At 41.6% G+C, this 25,715-nt stretch overlaps 1 protein-coding gene across 1 annotated transcript in view; it reads left to right on the forward strand.

Annotated features, from left to right (window-relative positions):
• STAG3 (stromal antigen 3) overlaps nucleotides 1-25,715 on the forward strand; it is a 4,836,058-nt gene that overhangs the window by 1,625,494 nt on the left and 3,184,849 nt on the right. Inside the window, exon 10 of the mRNA XM_044077272.1 lies at nucleotides 13,573-13,696. Within this exon, the coding sequence (XP_043933207.1) occupies nucleotides 13,573-13,696 (124 nt within the window). The remainder of the gene's footprint in view (nucleotides 1-13,572; nucleotides 13,697-25,715) is intronic.

Raw genomic sequence — 25,715 nt, forward strand, 5'->3', positions numbered from 1 at the left:
CAAGAAGGCATGGAAGGCAGATTTCTTTAGATAGAAGTGTTCCTGTATGTTCTCCACCATTTCATCTAATATACGGGGTACTTCTGAAGATTTAGAAGGAATCCCCCACGATTATTGTGGTGAATACTTTCTGGCCTAGGAAGCTGCATTTTTCCTTTCTTTCAGAAATGATCAGGGGCAGTTACCACAAGCTTCCTCACAGACTTGATCTACTCACAATTGAACAGCAGTGTTTGATGCAGTCTGTTATCAATCATTTCAGTTGACTGGATGGTAAAGGCCATATTGTCTTTTAGGCACCTGCTAATTGAAGAAAGGCTACTACTAGAAAATCATACATTAGTAAATGAAAAAGGTTTTCTAGTTGATGACAACAACATAAACGGCACCCATTCAGGGCTGGTTGTTCTCTGGTTTTACAATATTTGAGAGTTACTATCCTGTGGCCTTTATTATTCCTCTATCCGGGTTCATTTACTGGTCATTTCAACATGTCTGCCTTATAAGATCCTCCTCTTTCGTGGCAGTCTCATGTCAGAATATTCTTGAAAGGGGGTTTAAGAAGCCGTCAAGTAAACTGGTTGCCCCTTCTTGGGATATTAATTTTTTGTTAGAGAAACTAACACTTCCTTAATTTGAACTAACTAATCTGGCTGACTTGAGGTTCTTAACATTTAAAACAATTTTACTGATTGCTCTGACCTCTGCAAGAAGGGTATCTGATTTGCCAACGTTGAAGGTGGGTCAACCTTACATTATTTTTCATTATTTTTCGTAGGGACAGGGTTTCTTTGAGAACTAATCCTTCGTTTGTGCGTAAAGTATCCAAGTTTACTTTAATCCAAACTATCCATCTCCCCATTCTCTTTACTAAAGCTAATGATTGGGGAGAAAAGATACTCCGTACCTTGGATGCCCACTGGCAACTCTGGTACTCTCATGAGAGAACTAGTTCTCTGACCTTTAGATCAGTTATTTATTACTTGTGAAGGTAATAAGGGACAACCTGTGTCAAAACAGACTGTTTCAAAATACTTCATCTGATGTTATTTTTCATTCATTCCTCAACTGTTGGGGTTTGGATCCTATCCTCTGATCTGACTTGGATTCTTTTTCCAGCTTGGTGGACACTAGAGCTCTCGAGCTCCTCTCTCACCATAATGCACTAGTCCGTTACCATACCTTAGATCTTGTTTGCTCCCTTCGCATATGGATGTGGTTGCTGTTAGCTCTCAAGTTTAATACCATTGTTTATTTTTTCTTTTTCTTTCTCTTTTCCCTTACCTTTGAGGTAGGCATTTTAAATTACCATTCCTGGCAATACTTCTTTTCTCTTTTTCATAACTATTTAAAAGTTAAAAAAATATATATTTTTCTTTTAACTTTCTTAACTGTTATTGTTTATATCCATAGATATGTCTGAGAAACCTTCAGGTTTTAAATGTAAGGCCTGTGGCCATAAGATTATGTTGTCAGAAGCACACAAGTTGTGCGTTTATTGCTTAGGCCTGGCCCATTTGAATTCTGCATGCGATATATGTAAGACCTTTACTCCAAGGGCCCTTATTGACTTTAAAAATAAATTAAGAGGATCAATCCCTTCGACATCCTCTGATACAGCATCTGGGGCTCAAACCCCCAAAAAGGGTGACTAAAAAGGGCGGGGTGTCCATTGGACCCTTCACGTTCTTCTGCTCTGAGCTCGAAGCAGCCACTGAAAATATCTAAACTATCTTATCTAATTCAATTGGATCCAAAACAAAGACCAAACCCCTCCGATCTGTACTCAGCATCCATCCCCCCCAAGGATCCACAGAAACACAAGGACAGGTAACCCTGGATATTGTCTACTCCAACTTTGGAGCCACCATCTTCCCATCTCCTTTCCTAGAAAGATGTCTGACCAAAGCAGATGTGGATAGGATGAGGAGGAAATTTCTCTGGAATCAAATTCAAATGGCGGTGGTTCTGGCTCCTACCGTATCGGGTCCGGAGACCTTCATTAGTACTACCCCACCTATTTTTGTCTCCTTCTCCAATCCGATTTTTGGTTTAAGAGCAGTTGGCTCCAAGAATCCCAGATCCATCTGTATCGGATCCGAAGATCCCTTGTATTTCTATACAGATACTGCCTTTGAGTCGACCGGCTCCAAGCATGTTGGAGTTGGGTGACTCTCAGAGCAGTGGCATCGGCATTGAATCTGAGGTGTTGGAGTCGACTTCACAATTGTTGGAGCCATCTGTGCCGCTCAGAGCCTTGGCTGTGACCCCTGCTTAGAGTGGTTTGCCTTTGGGCCAGAAGGAGCCTGTGGTTCGGAATGATGTCTTCTTGGAGCTGACAGTTTCTTTTTCTCCAAGGTATTCTGCTTTTGAGGTAGTAGAGAGAGTTTCCTCTGCTCCAAGAGAAAAGGCACATCCACCTATATTAGCTTCTACTTCTCAGACCCAGTTATCTCTGCATCTTGAGCTTCAACTTCCTTCTGCACAGAGACAGCCAGCTCAAAGTTTTTGTTTTTGTATTGCGCAGTTTTTTCTGCATTTGTCTGTGTAGATATAATGTTAGCATGTGCACTTTTTTAGCCTGATGTTACTGTATCTGTAAAAGTGCTCTTTCAAACTGTGTAGCTCAGGAGAACCTCCCACTTCACTGTTAAACCGGGGTACAATTAAAAACTCCGACATAACCATGGTTGGCTTTGAGTGAACGCAGTGTTTAACAGCACAGGATTGTTGAATGTATATTTGTAGTAGCTATCTTTGCATTCTACATATTTGCTAGATTAACTGCTTAGTCAATTTCTCCTGCTAATATCACTGCTGCTGTGCTTTTCATGCTTATTGAATGTTGTACTGTACTTGCTTGCCTTATTCACTATAACTGACCAGTTCTACTGTAACTTGCTCTTCTTGCTGTGATTTGTGTGTTAACTGTAGTTGATATAACAGACATCAGACACACACTTGTTAGTTATTCTAGACATGCTACTTGCTGTTTGCCGTAACATATTGTGAATAGATATACCTCTGCCCCCTCTCTGTCATTTCCTTTCCTAGCTATCTCCAATTTGCTTCTGCCTTCCTTCTATAACGGTCACATAACTGTTATTTGCAGCAACCTCAAGCTATCCATTTTATTTTTTGTTTTTTCCCAGCACTTTGAGATATGACCTGTTTCTCACCCCTGACCCATCTCCCACTCCCACCGAACGGCTACCAGGACATCAGCTCTCCAAAGCTGAAAATGACTGGACGGGAAAATCGGTCAACCTCTTGCTCCTACGTAAGTCGTTTTGTGTCCTCAGCCTAATTATTAAGCTGTATCTCTTAACCTGTCTTGTGGCGTGCACACTAACCTGTTCACCATTATCCCAGCTTCATCCCCCCTTCCTAAATCCCACCCTAACCTTGTCCAAGATTTGCTTTCTCTCTGTTTCTCTGCATGGTAATACCCCTCTCCTACCTCTCCCAATAACTGGCTCTGTATCCCCAGATTAATTGCATCTGGAGCATTTCTCCCCGGGCCTCCGCTGAAAACAGGCTCTGTGGAACCTAGTCGGACATTCCCGGTCAACAAATGTTAAATAAATAAAAAAATAAAAATAAAAATTTATGTGGCCCTTCTATTCTGGTACTTATGGTAACTCGCTCCCTGAGCAAAGTTTTAGATAGATACTTTGTAACCAAAGCTCCATAGTTTTAAAACCCCCAAAAGTAGCTCACAAGTCTACTGAAAAACCTGCACATCTTACCCGCTGATTGTTCTTTTTTGTTTGTTTCCTGCCAGTACGGTCTCTGCCCGCTCCGTTCATCCTCTCTATGCCTGGGATTACTCCGCTGCACTAACCTACCCCATTCCCACTCACCACCAGCCTCCTGACCTTTATACCCAACAAGCCATTCCTCTGCAACCTCACTCCAGCTCATAACTAATAAACCACTCCCCTATCCACCCCATCCAACATCAGCTTAGCCCCTATCTCATCAACTTAACTAAACCCTCTCCCAGCTCCCTTACTCATACATTCACCAAAACCTATAATTCCCCTATACCAAACCCCCCACCCAGTCTCCCAATTCCACATGTACCATCCATAAATGTAACATTAGCTAAATCTCTATCCACCTCTGCTATATATCCATACATGCTTTCTAGCTTTCCTCTTATCCTCTAAGAAAAGAATGCTGTCCATAACTCTTATAACAATTACAAGCCTCACCATTACAGCACATTTTACATCCTTTCATCCCATCAGTAATCCATGGCTTCAAACTAAATCCCCCGCTTACCAATCCCTACAGAAGACAAACCAGCTTTTCTACTAATATCTCCATCTGTCTATAATCTTAAAACTTCGGCCTTGCCCCTTTCATAGTTCCCCCATACCAACTAAACACCCACATCTCCACACAATACAAGACATAGTTTTAAAAACTTTCAGTCTGATGTTGTTAATCTTCTTTCCATTCATCACTGATGGGTTCGGAACCGAGTCGGCCTTTATACCAAGCTCGCGCCAGCCCAAAACTCTCGAGCTAAGCTTCTACCCAGAATGCCCTTCTCCCTGTTACCTCAGATTGAGTTTGCTAGAGACAGAGAAGTAAAGCAGAGGTGACTTCTGCAAAAATACCCTACGACACCACTTGGACCCAAAGCACCCCCAGGAGTCTTTGGAGGGGGAAAGAGGGTGGGAAGTGATGAATGAAAGAAGATGGAACACATCTATAAAGGCCGACTCAGTTCTGAGGGCTCTGAACCGAACCCATCATTGATTAATAAAAGAAGATGAATAACACACATGGACCGTTATGGTAAGACATAACTTTTTTTATGTAGCTTCCTAACTCCTAATTAGTGGCATACACCCAAACCTTGATCCTACAGTCAACAACCCCCCCCCCCCCCGCAAGCAAACAGCATACTAAAGCCCCTCAGGAATCTCACAGACCTGCTAATACTACTTAACATAAATATTAGGAGCATATTGAATAAAGTATCAGAAGTATATGCCACTTTTGCCCTTTACTCCCCTGACATAGTTCTTCTCACAGAAACCTGGCTAAAACCACAAATCAGTGATGATAAATTTGTGCTTCTGGGTATAATGTTCTCAGACAAGACAGGGCATCCAGAATCTGACCATAGACTTATTAAACAACAACCCCCCCCCCCCCCCCGAACAACATTGTTAATGTCGAATCCATTTTAGAATGGGCATACCATAACGTCTTCCAAGTAACAATCATACTGGGTGACTTATTGCATGGCTTCTCTCAATTAATCAATAATGCTACCTGAGTAGATAAAGCATCTAAAAAGGAGTCCATCTTAGACTGGATCAGCCCCCTCATTCCTACCTCTCTGGTTCCTTTCCAGACACCCTCAGCAATCACCTTTCCACCTTTGTAATTAGGCAACAAGTAGACCCATTAAAATCCACCATCCTCCAACAAATCCCGTATACAAAGAACATCAGAACCTAGGACTTCATATCTTCACTAAAATACTGCAGTTGGAGGCCACTCTTTTCTCTCCCTCCCTGGATAGTGCTGTTGACTGCTTCAACAACACTTTCCTTAGCATATTAGACTAGATCGTCCCTATCAGTACTATTAGAACCAAATCCAACTATGCACCCTGGCTTAACAAAGATACCCGACTACTTCTAAAACAAAGAGATAAAGCTTGGGACTCCTGGCAACAAAATAAAACGCACAATAATAGACAAGCTTACCTGGAACTAAAGAACAAAGCCAAGAAACAAATTAGGTCAGGTAAAAGTAACCAGTACATAGACATGCAAACTAAACACAAAAACTAATCCGCAAAAGTTCTGGGCTGCCATAAATAAAATCCTGCAACCAGGTAAAACAATACTCCTAACCCAAATATTAATACCACTACTAGTAAAATTTTCACCCAATTCAACGAATATTTCACCAAATCCATTTTAGCCCTCACCGATAACTCTCCTATTACATATCCAAAGCTAACATCCTCACCTGTAAATCAAAATAGCTTTTCTCTACAAGCTTATCCCTACTAGCACAATACGTAAATATCTGAATAAACTTAAACCCACAACCCTGGGTGGTAACAAATTTACCTACAGAATACCTCAAGATCGCAGGCACAGCCATCTCATACCCCATCTCCCTTCTGATCAATTGCTCCTTAGCAAAACAACATGTACCTACTCTATGGAAAATGGCGCACACAATATCACTTCACAAAGAGGGTAACTCAGTAGAGCTATCTAATCGCCCCCCAATTGCCATGAATCAATACCGTAACAACAACCTTGTCTCCACTATCTTCCTAGATTTCTCCAAGGCCTTTGATATGGTCTCCCATCCCAAATTCCTTACTGCCCTCTCCGATCTTAATTTAGGCCACTCCACTTTAGCCTGGTTTCAGGGCTCTCTCTCCAACCGCCAACCGGCAGTAAAATTGGAAAGCTCCGTTTCTCCATATACCTGTCTCCCTCTGGGTATTCCAAGGATCCATCCTTGGCCCGCCTCCTCTTTAACATATTTACCAACCAACTTCACAGATTTGCCCAGCATGCCACACTTGTCCAGTGCACTGATGACTCCACCCTAGTCTGCTCAGCCCCATCACTCCTTCAACTCCAGAAATTAACACAAGAGTCTTTTACTGCTATCGAAATGTGGCTAGCCAACTCTCAGCTGGTACTTAACCTCAAAAAAACCCAGCTAATGATATTCCATCCCATAAGAGCCCCTGACCCCATACCTCCATTCCAAATATATTCTGCCCATAACATCTCTATCATACCAGTCCAGAACAACAAACTACTAGGAAGTGTTATAGATCAGAATATGAAATTCGTTATCTATATTGCTCAGACAATAAAAAACATCCACAAATATCTCGGAACACTATGCAGATGAAGTAAAACCTCACCAACATCAGCAAAGTTACCATTGCAAGAACCCACCTGATCTCCACACTTCTCTATGCCTGTGTTATACTCATCAACCTAAATAAAGCAGACTTAAAGAAACTTGACACCTGCTACAATAAAATAGCTAAGTTTGCAACTGACTCCCCCTGCAGCACGCATCACTGCCAAACTATCAAGCAATTATCCTGGCTAGAACTACCACCCTCACCTACAACCAGCTTTTAATAGCCCATAAAATCTTTTAGGATCCATATAAAATTCCATTATTACATGGCATGCTTAAAAGCTGTTCCAGCTGCCTACCAAGATCCACCAACAAAGCACTGGTTGACATATCCAAAAGCAGAAATAGTTCTGGTGACTCCCTCTACTCCTACTATTGCAAAAGTATGGAACTCCATCCCCATAGATGTTGGGTCCAACAAAAACAAAAATACTTTCAAAAAACTCCTCCAGAGCCATTTAAACAATTCCTGGATATGTAGTTCTGGCATTGGATAGCTTCCCATGTTAATTTTTTGAGCAAGTCTTTAATCAGGTCCCCTCTAGATGCTGTTCCCAAACATCTCATAATATACATTTTAAACATTGTAGGAATGTATTCAAATAACCAATTGTAATACCACCCAATTGGCTGTATATTTCTCACGTGATATTATTTTACATTGTATAATTATAATATGCTTATGTTATTGTAGTACATCAGTACATTGTAACAGCTCCTAATTGTTTTCTGTACTGTATTGCAACAAGTTTTGTACTGTGTTATGTGGAATGAATTTTTCATTTTGTACTAATTTTTGTGGAGCTTTTCTCCCTGGGCCTCTGCTGAAAATTGGACTCCTGCCCAGTCAGACTCTCCCGATAAATGTAAAATAAATAAGTAAATAGTCTTCAGGATATACCCCTCAGGATATATTGATATCTTACTTCTCTGGAACATCCTGCAGAAAAAGCCCTTAGGAAGAGGAAGTGCAAAAGGGAGGCTCTTACACTCTTCCCAGTAGTGTCATGGAGGATACTGATTTTGATGAGTGGGTGGAGAGTTGCCAAAATCACCACCTGATGACTTCTCATTTGGAGATGTACAGTATTAGAGATCCTCAAGGAAAGGGGTGGTTGGTCAACCGACAACCTTTCCCAAGAGGAATCAGTATTATCTACCTCCTGAATGACTCCACCCACAGAGGAGCTCATTGATTTGATCTCTTGATGGGTGTGGAAGGAGCCTGATTCCATTGAGTTGATCCCCAAGAGACCAGTCGGGGAAACTGACACCACCAAAGGATGGGGAATTTTGGAGCAAAGAAGTACCAGTTGATACCATGGTTGTAGCAGCGGCTACAAAAAAGGAACTTGCTGAACAAAGTTCCTCTGTTCATCCCCCTAACAAGGGAGTCTATGGTGCCGGGCAGATTCGGGAAGTGTGTATGCTTCAGTGACCTTTGCACTTTAGTTGCTGAATTATTCAGCACACTTAACCAGACTCAAGAGATTTGAGTAAAGATCTCACCAAATCCCTCGCTGGGGCCATTATTTCTGAGGCAGAGAGCTCAATTGCCTCACAGTTGGCTACCTTACAGTCCATTTCTAATTCATCCATGAGACTCCTCTCACATGTAGATGAAGGTATCTCAAGTGCGGTGAGTTCAGGCATTTCCATTAATAGGCATTCCTGGATGCAGCTGTGATTTCTCTGAGCCCTTTAAGTCGTCTTTTGTAAATGCACCCTTTGATGGAAGTTCTTTATTTCCCTCCAAGGTTAAAGACGTGTTATCCAAGTTTGAGCAGGATGGTAAGACCTCGTCTGCTGTGGGGCATACTTTTTTGACTCCTCAAAGGATCTTTTCTAGGAATCAGTGAGGTGGTTGAAAAATGGGGTTCATAAAGTCCCAGAGCCCTTTCCAAAATCCAAGTGGACATAGTTCCTCTAGGGGCAGAGGGGGGGAACTCTTAAAGGAAGATTCTGCCCACACGGTAGAGGAAGCCCTCAAAACCAAAGGTCCAGAGACACTTTCTGACAGATCTACCAGCGCTCCTGAAAGGAGGCCTGATGTCCATCTATGGAGGCTGTCTGGGGTCATTTATCCCTGCAGCATAAAACCTGGCTACAAATTACCTAAGATTCATGGGTGCGGAGGATTATTTCCAGAGGTTATATAATGCCCCCCCCCCCCCCAAAACCAGAATCTACTCCATATTCTTTTTAGTTCCAAAGAAAACAGAGGACTGGAGACCAGTTTTGGATCTCAGCAATCTGAATAAGTCAGTTCAGTACACCATGTTCTGGATGGTCACTGTTGAGTCCATTCTGCCCTTTCCCCACAAAGATGGCTGGATGTGCTCAGTAGATCTTCAGGATATGCACTGTCATATAAAAATGAGCAGACAGTCCAGAAGATTCCTATGCTTCTAGCTGGGAGACTGTCATTACCAGTTCAGAGCTCTGCCCTTTGATCTTACCACAGCTCCCAGGGTGTTCACCAAATGCATGGCAGTACTGGCAGCTCACTTGAGACTACAAGGATTTCAGGTGTTTCCTTACTTGCATGACTTGCTCATAGCTGCTCTAACCAGGCATTGTTTGATCAAAGCAAGAGATTATGTATTCCAGTTATACTCTTACTTGGGGATTACTCTAAATCACAACAAATCTCACCTGGAATCAACTGAAATATCAAAGTTAATTGGAGCTTTGTTTGACACGGTTTCCTTGATAGCCTCTCTCCGCTTACCAAGGGTAGAAACCATATGATTCCAGGTCAAAAATATTCAGAATTCCTCTCGCAGTTAGATTGATCTTTCAAGCATTGGGGTCAATGTCTGCTGTGATAGTTTTGGTTCATTATAAGATACTAAATGAGAATTCTAAAGTGGACCCTACCAACTCAATGGTCTATTCTTCATCAGACTTTATTAAATCTGGATAACACAGGCATGCTAAAATTACCTCCTTTGACGGATTTACTCTATAATGCAAAGTCGCAACTTCACTCTCCCTCAGCTTAAGGCCGTAGTTACTACAGATGCTTCCCAGATCAGTTGGGGGGGGGGCAGTTCTTGGGGAAAAACAGGCCAAGGCACCTGGTCCCCTGAAGAGGCCAATATGCATATCAGTGACCTAGAAATGAAAGCAGTCCTCCTAGCATTACAGGCCTTCCCTCCGGGACCATTGTGATTCAGACAATGTTAATGGTCCAGTATATCAACAGAACAGACAAGGAGGAAGCAAGTTTTATCCCCCTGTGATGAGAAGCTTTGAGTGTGTGTGTGGCAGTGGGCAATCGCATCCAGTTGATTTCTGATTGCAATGCACATTCCAGGGAATTTCAGCGTGCTAGCAGAGAAATTAAGTAGGTCCATTCTAATGCCCCACGAGTGGTCGATCAACATGAAAGTATCAAAAAAGATATTCAGTTGATGGGGCCAACATTGCTGCAAGCCTCTCTATATATCCTCTCAACAAGTGCAGCAGGTTCTTTGCCCTGGTTCCCCCATCACTGAGAGACGCTCTTATCCATGATTGACCTGCTGGTCTACTCTGCGCCTTTCCCCCAGTGCATCTAGTCCCTAAATTCCTTCAGAAGGAATCTTGATTGAAGAGCACAGTCATCCGCATTGTTGCCTATTGGCCTCTATAGATTTTGGGTTCACCTTTCTTTGGCTTCATCTACTTCGCCCGCCATGGATTCTGGATCCAGTTCCAGACCTCCTGTCTCAGACAGATGTGATACACCCGGCCATCTTAGGCCTAAAACTAACTGTATAGTTTCTCCACTTTTGTTGATAGCAAGACAGCCCAGGCTGTTCTACCCTGTCCACCACATTCTTTTTTTTCCTCCCATAAAGCTTCAACTAGAAAAAATTTAAAGAAGTAATTGGAAAAGGTTTGTTGTTTGGGTGCAGCAGAATGACATTGACCCTTTTTTCAGAGCTAGTACCTAACGTTTGAGTTTTTAGCCAAAATTTTTAATGAAGGTGCTAGCTCTCTTACTACAAGTACAACTAGCTGGCATTTCTAATTTTCGCATTGGAGTAAAATAATCCATCTTTAGCTTCTCTGAAACTTTTTGTAAGGCTTTTATAAGAGGAACCTTTCTCCTTAGTCCCCTTTTAAGGATCCCACCTCCCCATGGGATTTGAATTTGGTTTTAGAGTCTTTGTCCCAGTCTCCTTTTGAACCGTCAGGCAAGTGTGAAGTAAAATTCTTAACCTGGAAGACTCTCTTCAGTGGCCATTGCATCTGCTAGAAGAGTCTCAGAACTTCAAGCCCTATCTTCTAAACCTTTGATTTTTCATAAGGACAGGGTATCCTAATGAACTAACTCATTCTACCTTCCTAAGGTGGTGTCAGAATCCAGTGTTAATCAAACTATTGACCTTTTAAATTTCTTTCCAAATTTTTCAAACAAAGGAGAGTATATATTGCATTTGTTGAATGTTCACAGACAGCTAAGTTTTTATCTGCATAGGACATTTTTTTAGGAAATGAGATAAATTATTGGTCTCCTTTTCAGATCAAAAGTGAGCAAATCAGTTATTAAAGTAACTTTAACCAAATGGTTAACCAATTGTATTTCATTTATTTAAAAAAATGGATTTGCCATAGACAAAACCTCTAAAAGCTCATTCTACCAGGGTTATGGCAACTTCAGTGTTTTTGTCCAGATCTTCCCTGGATGATATTTGTGCAACTGCTTCTTGGGCTAGCATTCATACCTTCGTTACTCATTACAAATTGAATCTGATCTCTAGGGGAAAGAGCAGCATTCAGCTTAGCAATATTCAGAAATATCCTTAGAGTCCTCCCAGGATTTAGGTAGCTGAGGACTCTGTCCCAACAGTTGAGGAATGAATGAAAATAATAATAATAGTCATAACAACATTCCACCTGTGTTGTCCATTTTCATTCTTCAACTTCCCTCCCATCAACCCCTACCAGTTTGACTTCTGGAAGGATTAGAAGATGCTAAAAGAACCGTGTTTCTTTAAGCTCCAAATATTATTTTTAATTACTGTATTGACTAAAAGGTCAGCAAACAAGATCTGAGGTTTGGTAGGGGACTAGTGCATTATGGATAAGAGAGGAGCTTGAGATTTTCAGTGTTCCACGAGCTGGAAAAAGCAGCTGAGTCAGATCTGAGAATCGGATAAGAACCCCAACAGTTAAGGAAGAATGAAAGTGGACAACACAGATGAACATTATGGTGAGTACATAACTTTTTTTTTTAATGCTGTTACCTTTTGTTATAATCACCGTAACACATCTAATCCAGAGAGGGTCAAGGGCCTCTCGACCAGGGCCTTGGCTTCGTTTATGGCATTTTGGAAAGGGTTGAATTCTAGAAATATTCTAGAAGCTCTCATTTGGCCTTTTGTACATCCTTTTACAAAGCACTATAAACTTGATTCCTTCTCTAGGTCCAGATCAAACTTTGTTGGAACCATTCTGTAGAGATTCTTGGACCATTCTGCTTCCACCTATCAAAGGTAGTTAGTTGTGGTAATCTACCCATATAGCCAAGGCAACTGCAGCAGTGGTCAATGTGTTGAAGATAGTACAGTTGTGTAAGCTGGAAATTATCATAACAGATGTTAGTGATCACTGCTGCAGTAGCCATTCTCCCCGTTTTTTTGGCGTGTTTCTTATGGCAGGGTGTGGACATTTATATTTGGTTTCTAACATACTCCTTTTAGGGCTTGGCATCCCTCTTCCTGCTGGCAGGAAAGCTCTGAAGGAGTTCACCCCTAAACTTGGCTATTGATTATAGAGAATAGATTGTTTTAAGAAGCTATTGTGGCATATACATACATTTGTTTGGTTTTGTTGCACTATTTTTTATATTAACACTCTGTCGTAGCTGTGGGCTATATTTTCTTTTGAGCTACCACCAGCGCAGGTAGATGGGGATTCGGTTTATCACCTTGCTTTAAGGGACTGTTTCTCATAAGTAGGCAGTACCCATTTCCACATTCAATAATGGATCAAGAGTTCAGGCATCTTGTGTGGGGCTCTATAGAACTTGCAGTGTAGGCATCCAAGGTGATTTTGTTGTATTTTTGAGCCACTGACAAAAAATATATTTGTTTATAAAAATTGAGTTTTCAGTCTATCTGAATGTGGGAGAAGAAGATGTAGTTTGTCAAGTGCCTAGATGCAACTGTTCTATTGTTTTTGGACACAGGAGCATATCCTTTTTGGAATGTCCTGTTTGTAATTCTCTGAGATTTCATTTGATTTGCAGCCTTCTATAGGCAGAGAACAGTGTTTAAAACCATCAGTAACGGGCAAAAGCTTCCTGAAAAAAGCTTGGTGATAGTGTTGGTGCCAAAGGTTTTATGAATGTATTGATCTGTAGAACCAGAAGATATCTTTAAATTAATTTTCTATGTTGAACTGAGTTCACATTTGTACTACTTGATGTTAAGCTGAATTCAAATAGGGATATTGGTATTTTTTTGTTTTATTTTGAATACAGTTCATTTAACATTGATAGGAAAGACATTATAAAGAAGCCAGTGTGGACTTTTTTATTGGAAGATTAAAATAATTGGAATAAGGAAAGTAAGCATTTACTTGTTTTAAACATGTGCCCTAATGTGAAAATTAAATTTCTTAACTGTTTTCTACTTTTTTTTTTTTAAGTGATTCAGTTCCTGATATCAGATCCATTTGTATGGAAGAAATTGGCATGTGGATGATAAAATATAGTGAATCCTTCTTGAGTGATGGCTATTTGAAGTATGTTGGGTGGATGCTGCATGACAAGGTACATTTTCCCATTAGTCCTGCACTATAGTAAGCCTAGTAGTTGTGTTTTGTATGTTTCATAAAACAGTCAGTGCATTTATGTACCATTTCATTTAGCTGATTATACATTTGTGTGTTATTTGTTTGAGCTGATACCACTTTAATTTGTCTGTAGAGGTGATGAATTATGACTTAAGAAAAATCACATGAGGGGGATGTGAGTATTCCAGATAATGAAGTTTTGGAAGGAGATAAAGGCTTTGAGGGAGAAGCATCCATTTGGGTGGTTCTTTTTATGGTAGACTGACATGTTCATTTGAAGGATCTAGGATCCCGGTAGCTTGGAAACCACTGAGATTTTATCATAAAATGTATGTATGATGGGAGATTCATACCTGATTACATGTCCTGTCACATTTTGTTGTGTTACATCACTGCATGCTCTCTTTATAGGCTTGCGGGATACCTTGATCAGTAACCAGCCCTGCTGTCATGTCTGCTTTGTCATTCACTTCGTCTAGCAGAGACATAAGTGAAGCAGGTTGGTTGGAAGGCAAGCTCATGAAAGGGCAAAGAAAAGGAATTTTAGTGACACTAACTGATAGTGAGAGAAGTATCAGCAGGAGGATACTTTTGGCTTGAAGGTGGAAATAAAAATGTCCAAGGAACGTTTATTAAACATGAAAATATGCAAGTTTTGTGAGGTAGTATTGAAAGATCAGATCATGCAAAACTGAGCAGATAAGAATCAAATTAACTTCTTAATCAATGAGGTATGGCCATAAAATTAACATACAGGAAATGTGAACTGAAAACACTAGAAACTGTCAGAAATCACTACCACTTTTTTCTGTTTCATACAGATTACTCAAGAGGCGATCTCTGTCTTGCATATAAAACAGTCTTTGACTCTGTTTAATTCGAAATGCTGAATATCTGTAAGTCAGATGGTACACTGGTTACTCGCTGTAATGGCCTTAACCTGGTATGTGGCATTAATAGAACCTGCTGGAGGGACAGGTTTATCTCCTAGATGTTACCACACCTTTGGAGCAGACTCCCACTTCATGTCAAGCAGAGTACCTCATTGGCCCTCTTCAAATGCAGTCTGGACGATTGGACGGGTAACTAAATTCACCCCAGGGTTTCCACCTATGTCCCTTTTAGACTAGGGTGATAGGTGCTGATTGTGGAAATAAGTGTAAAATTTGGCTAGGCTCGTAAGAGCCCTAGGGTCATAAGCCTAGTAACCTCCTATGATTACCCAGTTACAAGACCATATTCCTTAAGTTATATGCACAGCATTGTAATTAACATTTTCCAGTGTTTGCAGTTCAAATTTTCTGTATTTAATTTTATGGCCATACCTCATTGATTGTGAAGTTCATTTGAATTCTTATCTGCTCAGTTTTGCATACTGACTACAAACAGTTTTTAAACTTGATTGGTTGTAGTTTTCAGTTGTATTTCATCTTTTCCTGCATTATGTTGTATTCTGGTTGCAGTTAGACACTTTAATTCTTTTTGCATAATTTTGTGTCCACTCCATTTTGTCTCTTATTTTCTTTCATAGATTAGATGCTCAACAAATATACTGACTTACTTGGCATATGGGTGGTAGTGCTCTGCTGTTCCTCTGGCAGTCCATCAAAGTTAAGTGCTCCAGCCCCTGCCTCTCTCTGGGTGTGATGGAGCAATCACCTGGCAGTACTGGGACTGCCCTACAAACCTCACAGAGCAAACTATTTCAGTGTTCTAGTGCCATATTAAGAGAAGGATCACTTGGAAGACTGCTTCTTTCCCTGGATCTTCTCAGCTGCTTAAGTTAGATAAGAAGGGTTTTTTAATTTCCCTCTGCCTGCTTTTTCTTTCACTGCTTGAATAGCATATTCTGCTGCTTTGGCTAATGTTTTTGCTTAGAAATGTTATGTATGTTTTTGTTTTTCTTTGACTAGCACCGAAGGGTGTATGCTGTTGATTAAAAGCTTCATTTGGAAGTTTTGCCTGGAGAACTTGCTGATATTGCAGTTCATTCTGTGGGTTTATGATTTGAAGTGATTGTGCAGGATTATGGCATAAGTCATGATTTTGGTGCCATGAGTTTTAAGGTGTCTGCCTTGGATCCAGTGAGGTGGACAGAAGAAAACATGGATCTAGAATTACAGTAAGTACATAACTTTCATTTTTGACTGTCACATGACTTTTTTAGTAACTTTTGAATAGGAGTGTTACGTTTTACTTTTGTGAAAAAAAAAGTTGATCTGATGTAATTTTCATTCCTTCCTCAACCTGTGGGTTTCAGGTCCGAATTGGCTGCTTTACAAGCTTTGTATCTGAAGCTCAAACTCCACTCCATCCAATAATGCCTCATTCCCCCTGATTACCTCGGATCTCGTTTGCCGCTCGTCTAACAGATCTCGAGGTTACGTTGCTCTTGAGCTGCATTAAAGTTTTTTGTGATCTAAAACTGTAAGTCGGCTTTGAGCCTTGTTTTTTCCTTGGTTCACTCTATTTACTAGTTGTGGTTGCTATTATTGGTTGATCATGGCTGAGAAGTCAGATAAACCTTTGGGCTTTAAGAAATGCACTTCCTGTGGGCGCAAGATTACCTTTTCTGATGCCCACAGGGAATGCGTTTACTGGCTAGGCCCAGTATGCCTAAACAGATCTTGTTTAGTCTGTGAAGGCTTTAACTTGCGCATGCTGGTGGGACCATAGGAACAAGCTTGTCCTAAAGGGCTTGTTCCTAGTCCTGCTTCTTCAGCCCCTTTTACTTCAGGGGCTCACCCCCCCCCCCCGTCAAAAAAACATAAGGAGTCCAAGGAACATAGAAAGCATTCCCCTGAGAGATCCGAGCCACCAAAAAAGGCTTTAAAAACTATTACTAGTCTGTCCCTCTTCAACCCCCCCCCCCCACTCTTCCAGTCCCTTAGTAGCTGGGTGCATCAGCACAGAGATATCCTCTCAAGGTGGCCTCTCCCAAGAGAGTGTCCAGACCACTTTCAGCATGCTCCTCTGTCAGGTCTTCCTGGAACTTGTCGGAGCATGAGGTGGATAGACTGAGGAAATTTCTGAAGACACAGATCCAAATGGGGTTTCTACCAGCTTCGTCTCCTTTTGGATCTGTGAGCAAACATTCTCCCTTTCACCCCGTAGCTCCTTCTCCCATTTGACCCCCTGCTTCAGTGTTGTCAAAGCTGATGGCCCAGAGAATCGAGACTTCAGATCTGGTAGTAGTCATTACTATGGGTCCGACTACCTTCCAGACGTGCTCTGCTTTGACAGTGTTGGGACCCAGTACATCTCAGAGCCGAAGCTTAGATATAGAGTCTGGAGGGCTTACTTCGACTCCGTTTTGGAGCTATTACTTCCCCTCGGGAGCCGAAGCTTTCAACAGCTTTGCTTCTGACTCCCCCTTCAGAACGGAGGATTGCAGGGGCTCCAGCGAAGTCTGTTCCTATACAGCTTCAGCTCTGGAGGGATGAGTCTAAGATTCTCATAGTCCGTCTGCCTTCGAGGTGGTGGAGAGTGTCCTCTCTCACCCTAGGGGACTTTAGTTCTACATCTGTCTGACCCGATCACCACCTCCATGGGATCTGTGACTGAGACCTCTCGTCTACCACTGTAGCAGCCAGTCCCAGTAAGCCTTCAATTCCTTCCAACTGTGGAACCCCTGATTTCTTTCAGTACCTTCCTGGAGAACTCCAACGAGGAGAGGTCCCTTGGAAGAAAGTGTAAAAAGAGACACTTGGATTCCCTCCAGGAATTGGTCACTACTGACACGGACTTCGAGGAAGGGAAGGAGTCCCCCAGATCCCCACGTGCTGATGTCTCATTCACAGACATCTTAAAGATCCTCCATCAAAAAGGTGGATGGTCCTCTCAAGAAACGCAATCTGGTGGAGACTGGGCTTTTGGCACAGGCCCATCTACTTCATGGGTGTCTAGATGTTGGTGGTCTGTTTCGATCTGGATAGGTCTACCATAAACATAATCATGGAACTTCGAACTTGCAAACACAACTGCCAAAAGCTCTTTCTCAGCCTGGGCATTCTGCATTTCAGTTTGGGTAAGATTATGCATAAGCAACAAGGTTGATCCTTTTGTAAAATGACTGCATCCAAGACCAAATTTCGAAGCATCACAGGAAAGTATAAATGATTTATGAATCTCGGAGGATTGGTTGACTAGCAATTCTCTGTTTCAGGACATCAGATGCTCTTTGGTGTTGCTGTAGCCAAGGCCAGGATGCATCTTTGTGTCTGCTCTCTGAGTGGTGCTGAAAGTTGTCTCAAGTCTGGAATCAATTTACGTAGGTAGTTGACCATGCCAAGAAAATGTTGCAGGGCTTGCACATTGTCTGGAGCTGGCATCTCAAGAATGTCTGTTTGCTTTGAAGGGTCTGGTCGTAGGCCTGTACTCGTAAATATTCACTTGACGTGCCCATTCTAGAACTTTTCTGAGGTTTCTGTCATGTTCAGATTCATCATGACCTCCTACTAGTGTGTCTACTATAATAGCACTAGGATACCCAGAAAAAAGTTGCTCCATTGCATGTTGAAAGATTGCACTTGCAGAATTTATCCCAAATGACATCTTCAAAAATCTGTACCTGCCAAGTATTGAACATAGTGAGCAATGATGATTTTTTTATCAAACTGAATTTGCCAAAATGAACTCTCTATCTCTAAGACAGAAAAAATAGTGGCATTTGGCTACAAGGCTGCAACAACTTCGACTGTGCCTATTGGACGATGAGGGCTTTTTAATGCTCTGTTCGAATCTCGTGTGTCAATGCATATTCTGATGTCATCTGAGCTTTTCTTATGCGCTACCACCATGGAAGATACCTACTCAGTTGGAACTTCAACTGGACAAATCGCACCGTGTCGCACCATTTTATCTAATTCTGCTTTGACTCTGTCCTGCGTGGTTATTGGAACTTTGCATGCTGACCTGATAACTACTTCTGGGCCTAACTTCGTGGAGTACAAAACTGGAAAGTTGCTTAGATTGTCTTCAAAAAGATTAGCATAGGTAGAAAAAATGTACCAGAAAATTAGACTAGTGGTCTTTTAAACTAACATTGTGGACTCATTAAATGAAAGCAGTCCGGTTTTCAAACTGTCTGTGAGACCTAATAATGACTGGATGTGCCTCTTGACCACATAGAATAATAAGTCGTAGCTTCTTCCAGTAGAGTAACATGAAAACACTACTGAGCCTTCTGTTTTAATTTCTTCACCTCCATAAGCAACAAGCTTCACATACCTTGGCAAATCAAGCCTTTCACCATGACACATTCTACCAAATCTTTCTGCTGACATAACATTGCACTTGGAACCTATGTCAGCCTTGAGCTCTATGGGTTTGCCATTTATCCAAACAGTACAAAATACTTAATTCTTTGCCCTTAAATCTACTGCATTGACCAAGAGTAGGGCTGCAACTGTCTAACTGATCAACTCGTTTCTTAAAATGTTCCCTTTTACTAAAAGAATGTGGGCCTTTTGATTTACAAAACCTTTTGAAATGATTCAATTTATTGCATTTGTGGCATTGTGGACCAAAAGCTAAATATTTCTCTCTCTTAGATTCATGACCTCCACCACAATTATGACAGCTGGCAATGAAACTAGGTTGGGGCCCATGGTTTGAGTTTGCTTGACTCACTCTTATGCTTCACTGAGACTTTCTGGAAATTGCTAGAAAGTTCTGGGTTTTACCAGTGAGTGCTGCAGGTGTTACAGTTGCTGCCATGTGCTTGGGCTGGTTTCTTTCAACCACCTGCTGCATACTATCAACATGAGCTTTATCATTGTGCCTTTTAGAGCTATTCTCATTTGTAAGCATATTAGTGTGCTTTAATGTGAGCTTGTATATCTGACAAATCTCCTTGACCTTTTTCAAAGTTAAATCGCTGTCACGAAGCAAAATCTCTCTCACAGCATCATCTTTTATGCTACACACAAGCCTGTCTTTTATCAACTCGTCCCTTAAATCACCAAATTTGCAAGTTTTAGCCTTATTTCTCAGGTCAGTTATATATGCTGCAAAAGTTTCACCAGGCTTTTGATCCCTTGTATAAAATGAGTGCCTTTCCATTGTAATATTTGTTTTGGAGGTTACACATTTCTCTAAATTTACATGTTACACACTCTGGGTCTTCCCTTGTCTCAGCTGGTACAACAATATGACTGTTTTCCCCCCTCTCCTGTATAGACAGTAGGTGCATACACAAATGAATGCTCCCTTTCTATAGCTTCTGACCCAGCTAAATTAAGCAGAATAAAATGCCTTTGTATAGTCATCTTTATCAAAAAATGCAGCCTGTATGAAAATGTCATACTGTTCACTCTCCTGTTGTCAGCAATATTACTGTCAAACACAAATGCACTAGGTTTTCGAAATCCTGTCTGCCATGCCCACAAAGTATGCACAAGCGCACTGAAAATATGGCCCTTGTAATTATGTATGAACAGTTCTGTGAGCATGTAACAGCATTCAGATGCACAATAAACTCATCAAAATACTGTACTTTGTGAAATATGCTCTGTAATGACTACACTCCATGAAATATGCCCTGTAATGGATGCATTTTACGAAGTACAGGAGCGTATACAGAGGAAGAGGCTGGCGAAGAAGTGGGATTGTCAAAGAGATGAAGAAAGTAGACATGAGTATAAGGAGATGAGGCGCATGGCAAAGAGAGAGGTGGCGAAAGCTAAGGATAGGGCATATGGAGAGTTGTACGAGAGATTGGACACTAAAGAGGGAGAAAAGGACCTGTACCGATTAGCTAGACAGAGGGACAGAGCTGGGAAAGATGTGCAGCATGTAAGGGTGATAAAGGATAGTGAGGGAAAGGTACTCACAAGAGAGGAGAGTGTGTTGAGTAGATGGAAAGAGTATTTTGAGAGGCTGATGAATGAAGAGAATGAGAGAGAGAGAAGGTTGGATGATGTGGGGATAGTGAATCAGGAAGTGAAACAGATTAGCAAGGAGGAAGTAAGGGCAGCTATGAAGAGGATGAAGAATGGAAAGGCTGTTGGCCCAGATGACATACCAATGGAAGCATGGAGGTGCTTAGGAGAAATGGCAGTGGAATTTCTAACTAGATTGTTTAATGAAATTTTGGAAAGTCAGAGGATGCCTGAGGAGTGGAGAAAAAGTGTTTTGGTACCTATCTTTAAGAATAAGGGTGATGTGCAGAGCTGCAGTAACTACAGAGGGATAAAACTGATTAGTCACAGCTTGAAGTTATGGGAAAGAGTAGTGGAAGCAAGGTTAAGAAGGAGGTGATGATTAGTGATCAGCAGTATGGTTTCATGCCAGGAAAGAGCACTACAGATGCAATGTTTGCTCTGAGACTGTTGATGGAGAAATACAGAGAAGGTCAGAAGGAGTTGCATTGTGTCTTTGTAGACTTGGAGAAAGCATATGACAGGGTGCCTAGAGAAGAGTTGTGGTATTGTATGAGGAAGTCGGGAGTGGCAGAGAAGTACGTAAGAGTGGTACAGGATATGTAATGAGGGTAGTGTGACAGTGGTGAGGACTGCAGTGGGAGTGACAGATCCGTTTAAGGTGGAGGTGGGATTACATCAAGGATCAGCTCTGAGTCCTTTCTTATTTGCAGTGGTGATGGACAGGTTGACAGATGAGATCAGACAGGAGGCCCGTGGACTATGATGTTTGCAGATGACATTGTGATCTGTAGTGAGAGTAGGAATCAGGTTGAGGAGACTCTGGAGAGGTGGAGATATGCTCTAGAGAGCAGAGGAATGAGGGTCAGCAGGGCTAAGACAGAATATATGTGTGTAAATGAGAGGGAGGGTAGAGGAATGGTGAGGATGCAGGGAGTAGAGTTGGTAAAGGTGGACGAGTTTAAGTACTTGGGATCAACAGTTCAGAGTAATGGTGAATGTGGAAGAGAGGTGAAGAAGAGAGTACAGGCAGGGTGGAATGGGTGGAGAAGAGTGTCAGGAGTGATTTGTGACAGACGGTATCCGTAGAGTGAAAGGAAGGTCTACAAGAGTGTAGTGAGACCAGCTATGTTATATGGGTTGGAGACAGTGGCATTGACAAAAAGGCAGGAGTCAGAGCTGGATGTGGCAGAGTTAAAGATGTTAAGATTTGCAATCGGTGTGACTAGGATGGATAGGATTAGGAATCGGTATATTAGAGGGTCAGCTCATGTTGGACAGTTTGGAGACAAAGCAAGAGAGACGAGATTGCGTTGGTTTGGACATGTGCTGAGGAGGGATGATGGGTATATTGGGAAAAAGATGCTAAGGATGGAGCTGCCAGGTAAGAGGAATAGAGGAAGGCCTAAGATAAGGTTTATGGATGTGGTGAGAGAGGACATGCAGGCGGTTGGTGTGACAGAGCAAGATGCAGAGGATAGGAAGAAATGGAAAGAGATGATCCGCTGTGGCGACCCCTAACGGGAAAAGCCGAAAGAGAATGATGATGATACCTTGAATATCTTTGCTTAATACGAAAAATACATGCTTTGCGAAAATGCAGTAGTTACCATTTATTTTATTCGTTTTATCAATTTGGACTTTATTTTAAAGATTTTCCGTAGTTATTAGAATGTTTTCAATATCGTACATATTGGTTTGTGCGAATATTTAGAATGTTCTGTATGCCCCATTTCATATTTTACAAGAAATAAATAGTGCTGAACAAGTTTTAATGTCTGAAATTTGTTTCTGATTTGGTTTGCGAAGTATGCACATTTTAGGGATGATCCACTGCTGTATATTCACCCTGCTCTATGAGCAAGTGTGTCAAGTCGTTTTAGCCATGCCGCCTCTAACTTCATACCCTTTGAATATGCTGGTTCTGACTCCTTGTCCTTTAAACATGCCACTTCTGGCACCATGTCGCTCGTCCTTCTCTAACCTTAATGACAATCAGGCAGGGGGTTTTGTTTAGATTCTTTAATACATAGAAACACATGAGAATGAACACCAGCATCATAAAGTACAAACTAACTAGTTAACAGACAGACCTTACATACATACATACATGGTTATATCTCAACAGCCAACTACAAAATGGCAGTCAGACTTGCACATGCTCAGTATTTATACACTTGTACAAGCCCTTGGATGGCTTCTTAATGGTACATACACACATTTTGATCTACACAATCCATCTTAACCTCTTCTGAAGCTGGACGACTGGATGTGCTTGATAGACCTGAAGGATGCATACTACCCCATCAAAATGGACAGCCGCTCCAGATGGTATCATCACTTCATAATGGAAACCAGTTAATTTCAATTCAGAGTGCTCCCATTTGGTCTCACCACAGCTCCCAGGGTGTTCAATAAATCCATGGCAGTAGTTGCAGCTCATCTCAGACTATAGGGATTCCATGTGTTTCCATATTTGGACAAGTGTCTCCTAATGTCTTCGACCATTGACTACCTGTTTCAACTAGCTAACCATCAAAATGCATAAATCTCAGTTATTACCCATCCAAGTGATAGGACTTTTTTGGAGCATGTTTGGACACAGACTATGGCTTAACTACTTGCGGACAGAGCGTCGACCTTAAGGCTGCATATCTCATAGATTCTAGATATTCCAGTCAATTCAGCAAAATTGGTACTCAGGGCTTTTAGACTCGATGGCTGCCACGATAACCCTATTACCTACAGCACTGTTGCACATGAGAATGCTATAGTGGACTCTGTCAGTCCAGTGGTCTTTACCATCATCCACTGAACCAACCAATCAAGCTTTCATGTATATGCAAAGATTCTTTCCATTGGTGGCATAATTCCCCTGAAGTCAACCAAGGATGCCCTTTGGTTCTTCCCCCACTGAGCGCCACGTTAACCATGGCCACCTCCCAGAGATTTGGGGGGGGGGGGTATTTTCTGGGATGGACAGTCCAAGTTACGTGGACTTCTCAGGCGATCCACTTGCATATCAGCGTCCTGGAGATTAACAGTCCTTGCATTGCAAACACTACATAGTTTTCTCCCTGTAAGGACTATTGCTATCCATACGGACAATGTCTGTAGTGTGGTACATCAACACTGTGTCGGGAAGCAATGAGAGTGTGACAATGAATGATATCTACCAACCGCTTTCTAATTTTGACACACATTCCGGAGGGAGTACAACATTTTAGAAGACAGGCTGAAGAGTTTTATTGATTCCTCACACGTGGTTTCTAAATCAGTCAGTGGCAAACATGATCATCCTCAAATGGTATCAACCATGCTGCGATCTCTCTGCATCCCCCCTCAACAAATGTGGCGGGTTCTTTCCCTTGATCCCCCTCAGGGGCAGTCACCAAGATATGCTGTAGTCCATGCTTAGCCCCCCCTGCTCTACATTACACATTCCCCCCCTGTACTCCTAATTCCTTCAGAAAGCACAGTGGTTGAAGAGCAAACTAATCCTCATTGCTCCTTTCTGGCCTCGCCAGGTCTGGTTCACCTTCCTTTGGTCTCACCTGTTCTGCCTGCTATGGACACTGGAACCACTTACAGATCTGCTGTCCCATCCCTCAGGGCACACTCACCCGGATCTTCAAGACCTAAAATTGACCACTTGGTTTCTCCAATTCAAATGATAACTAGACATTCCAGGCTTTCGTCTCCAGTCCAAAGGTTTCTGATTTCTTCCCACAAAATATCTACCAGAAAAATCTACAAGAGTAAGTGGAAGAGAATTTCTGTCTGGACTCGAAAGAAGCTAATAGATCCATTTGCAGTTCATGTTCCAGTAGTATTGGATTTTCTGGCTTTCCTTTTCCAAGCAAGCTATTCCACTTTAAAAGTTAAACTGGCATCTATTTCAGATGTTCATATTGGAGAGAATTATTTCTCTCTAGCTTTGTCTGAACTCTGCAAGTCTTTTCCCAAAAATAACTTCTTACTTTTGTCCTCCAATCAAAGATTCAACTCCCCCCCTGGAACCCAACTTTGATTAACAGGCATTAGTTCTCCCCACTTTTGAACCTGCAGTTCCCATAGATTTGAAGTTTCTTTCCTGGGAAACAGCTTTTTAGTAGCTATCACCTCAGCAAAACGATTTTCTGAACTGCAAGCCCTTTTGTCTAAACCTCCTTATCTGGATTTCTGTAAAGATATGGTATCCTTGCAGACTAACCCTTCCTTTTTACCTAAAGTTGCAACAGAAAACAATATCAGTCAGTCTGTTAACCTACCAGGTTTCTTTGCAAATTTTTGAAATAAGGACGAATACACGCTGCATCTTGATGTTCATAGGCAGTTGCATTTTTATCTAGACAGGACACAATCTTTCAAGAAATCTGATCATCTGTTCATATCTTTCTCAGATGTTATGAAAAGGGGAGCATTTGCCAAATCCACTTTAGCTAGATGGCTACGAGATTGCATTTCCTTAGTTTATTCTTTGAAAGCTATTCCTTTGTGTGGATGTGTCAAAGCTCATTCTACAAGATCCATGGCAACATCTCAAGTCTTTTGCTCAAGGACCTTAATTGATCACATTTGTGCAGCTGCCTCTTGGTCAAGTTATCATACCTATATGGCACATAAATTGGACATCATTTCCAGGAATAGGGCTGCCTTTGGCTCTGCAGAACTCTGGAATATCCTTCCACGAGAGCCACGCTAATCTTTTTGTAGCTGGGAATGCTGTCCCACATGTTTAATGAATGAAAATGACAATATCAAAGAAGTTATGTATTTATCATAATGTTCTAGCGATGTCAGTTTTAATTCTTCCTTAGCCTCCCTGCCCTCCTTCCCTTTTTCCATAATTATAAAAGACGTGATGCAGATACTGGTAGGAACCACGGTTCCTATTTTGAGTCCCTAAATTGTGTACACTTTCTCTCCTTTAGTTCTGCATGATGAATATGTGATTACTTATAAATTTGTTATACAGATATCTTTTTGCATATATATTAGCAACATATTCAATCTGAGGTAATTGGGGGGAATAAGGCATTATGGGATGGAAAGGAGGAGCTTGAGTTTCAGATCCAAAGCTTGTAAAGCGGCTGATTCGGATCAGAAACTCAC

This window comes from Protopterus annectens, chromosome 7.part0, assembly GCF_019279795.1.
Source record: "Protopterus annectens isolate FY-2018-M chromosome 7.part0, PAN1.0, whole genome shotgun sequence".
In the NCBI taxonomy this organism is placed as follows: Eukaryota; Metazoa; Chordata; order Ceratodontiformes; family Protopteridae; genus Protopterus; species Protopterus annectens.